This window comes from Ascochyta rabiei, chromosome 19 (assembly GCF_004011695.2).
Source record: "Ascochyta rabiei chromosome 19, complete sequence".
NCBI lineage: Eukaryota > Fungi > Ascomycota > Dothideomycetes > Pleosporales > Didymellaceae > Ascochyta > Ascochyta rabiei.
Genome location: NC_082423.1, coordinates 1,136,348 through 1,138,860, shown reverse-complemented (window position 1 = coordinate 1,138,860; position 2,513 = coordinate 1,136,348). Strand labels below are relative to the sequence as shown.

Here is a 2,513-nt window from a genome sequence, read left to right as displayed (position 1 = left end):
GCAACATTCATGAGTACCTGATACAATGTATCGTCTGGAATAGTTTCTTGGGAACCCATTAGTCTGTTAGCTTCTAGAATATACCGGTTGTAAGGCGGAAGAGGGATGGCAGTGTCAGAAGCGTTGGAAACTCATTTATATACTAGTGATCTTTACTAGACTGGCTGGATCCTTACATGCGCTACGCAATGGCATCTGAAATCCTCACAGGGGTTGGTAGATCTATGCAGCGTGGCGCACATTTTCTGCATGTTGTTAGGGATATGAACACACAGTTAGCGGAGTTGATCAAATAAAGGTTAGGCTTCCAGTCCACTAGGCGTTGTTGTGGGCTTCGTTGACTCTGTGAGTCCAGCAAAGTTTGACGAGGGGGAGTTGGATAAGGAGCACAAATCGCTAGTACTTTCTTGTATCGTTGTTAATTTTCTTTTCTCTGACGTAATTGAAGGCTCTAGTAACGCTGTTGTTTGTTCCTGTGGCCTAGCAAGCGACCTGAGCAAACGGGCGTCTAGGGAATCGCCGATCAGATAGCTATTTCACCACCGGGCCCAGCAATCGTCCACTGATAGTTTATGGTTATCTTCTTTATTGAAAAGCATGAGCAACAAAGACCTCTCGCTACTTCAGAGAGAGAGAGGAAAATCGGATTTCCTAGACTACTCGTTGCACCCAAACCATATGCGGATGCAAAACTGAGAAGATTGGAGGCACTGATTGTTAAACAATACGATTAATTGCAATACTGGGTGTACGAAAATAACCGAATAAGAAGTATGTTGTCCTAGGTGACTAGAGACGAATCGCTATTGAGTTACGATAGCGATCACTAAGTATATATATCTCCTTCCGGGCCGTTCGGGCCCATTTTAGGTTGGGCCCTGACACTGTTATGCTTTATTTCTCCTCCTCATCTACAACCAGCGCGTTATCCAGACTTCCAGCAATGCCCCTACTCCTCAGCTGCGGCTCCCGCGAGCACACTGTCATGCACAGATCGAAACTGGTGCCATTACCAGGACACACGAAAACCGGTTCTTCTATCCCGAGCTCTTTATACGGCTGAGGGACGAAATAAGCTTGTGTAGGACAATAAGCTTCCGCTCCGCAATCGATTTTCCTGCATATGCTATCGGTGACATGCATAGCTAGACCCTCGTTGTAGCCCGGGCAGCTGGATGTGTCGAATGAGCCGCTAGCGCCCTGCGGGCCCTTGGCACAGTCGACTAAGGAGATGTCATACCACATTTGGTTGCTGACAATGTTGTACTCAAATTGCGTTTGCTCTCCACTAACGATTGAAGGGGTCTTGCTTATCTTCACTGATGTTGGGGCGTGGCTAAAGGGCTCAGAGTACTGACTTTGAGCGGGAACGTGAGTCATATTTCCCCCGTAGGGGGCATGTACGGACTGGACCCAGATGTCGTAGTTGCAGCGATTGTTGATAATGGCGTTGCCGGCGAGTGCTAGGGTGGCTTGCAGTACTACGAGGGCAAGGCTTGTTTTAGACAGCATTGTTGGCGTTGTAGTCTTTGCTTTACTTAGGCTGGTGTGCATGCGTAAGGTGTATATTCAGATGTGCTTATGCTTTTTAGTAATAGAGGAAGCAAGGATGAAGGTTGCTAAATAAAAAATAAGTACTCAAAACGTTTTATACATATAAAGTAAACCTAGAGTTTTAAAATAGAGCTAAGACGTTTTAAGATTATAACACAGGTCTAACACATGTTTAAACTTTAACACACATACAAGCTCTAACATGCTTTTATTCTTTAACACATCGTCACCACGTATTGTAAGTCAGCACTATTCGCACATAAGAATGTTGAATCAAACGTATTAACTTTGCAACACGTGTCAGGAATTTAGAACACATGTTGACAGTTTTTATCGTCACAGTACTATTACAGGGGCATCTTGACCCTACTATATAGGCGCTTATTGGTATGGTGTTGCTGCAGGAGGAACAGGCGCGTATGCGAAGCGCAATTGAAGAGCTTACAAAGCGCAAGAGCCGGAAAAAGCGGTATGTACGGGTAGAGGAGACCTTAACAGTTGGCGAGGTATCAGACTTAATTGCTGAGAGGGAGGGTAGTAGTCGTAAGGACGGTGAAACGCCTGCGAAGAGGGTGCGCGCTGAGAGGCACTGTGGCCGTTGCGGCGAGGTTGGGCACAATTCCCGCACCTGTAAGGTAGAAATAGAGGATGCAGATAATAGCGAAGAATCTGAGGTATAATTCACTATTGCCCACAGTATAAAATATTATTGTGGTGTTGCGCGGCGTTGTCGCGCAGTCGCGTCGGTGGGGTAGAGCTGCCGACTCGCTTGGGGTGCCGACTCGCATGGGAAACACGTTAGACAAAATTGCTAAATGAGACCAGCCTGAATATGCTGACATCCTTTTTATTACTCTCTAATTGACGAGGCACGAATTGTACCCTATTATGGGGGTTGTTTCGAGACCCCCCTCGGAACGAGTGCATGTGTGCCAGAACATGGCACCGTTCAATTATGG

The 2,513-nt window shown here is 46.3% G+C and overlaps 1 protein-coding gene across 1 annotated transcript; it reads right to left on the bottom strand.

Annotated features, from left to right (window-relative positions):
• Window positions 1-894: 894 nt before the first annotated feature.
• Window positions 895-1,512, bottom strand: EKO05_0010487 (uncharacterized protein; the record flags this gene model as incomplete). Its single annotated transcript, XM_038947064.1, has 1 exon — window positions 895-1,512. One exon carries the CDS (start codon window positions 1,510-1,512, stop codon window positions 895-897), a length of 618 nt encoding a protein of 205 aa, XP_038794188.1.
• Between the last annotated feature and the right edge of the window lie 1,001 nt (window positions 1,513-2,513).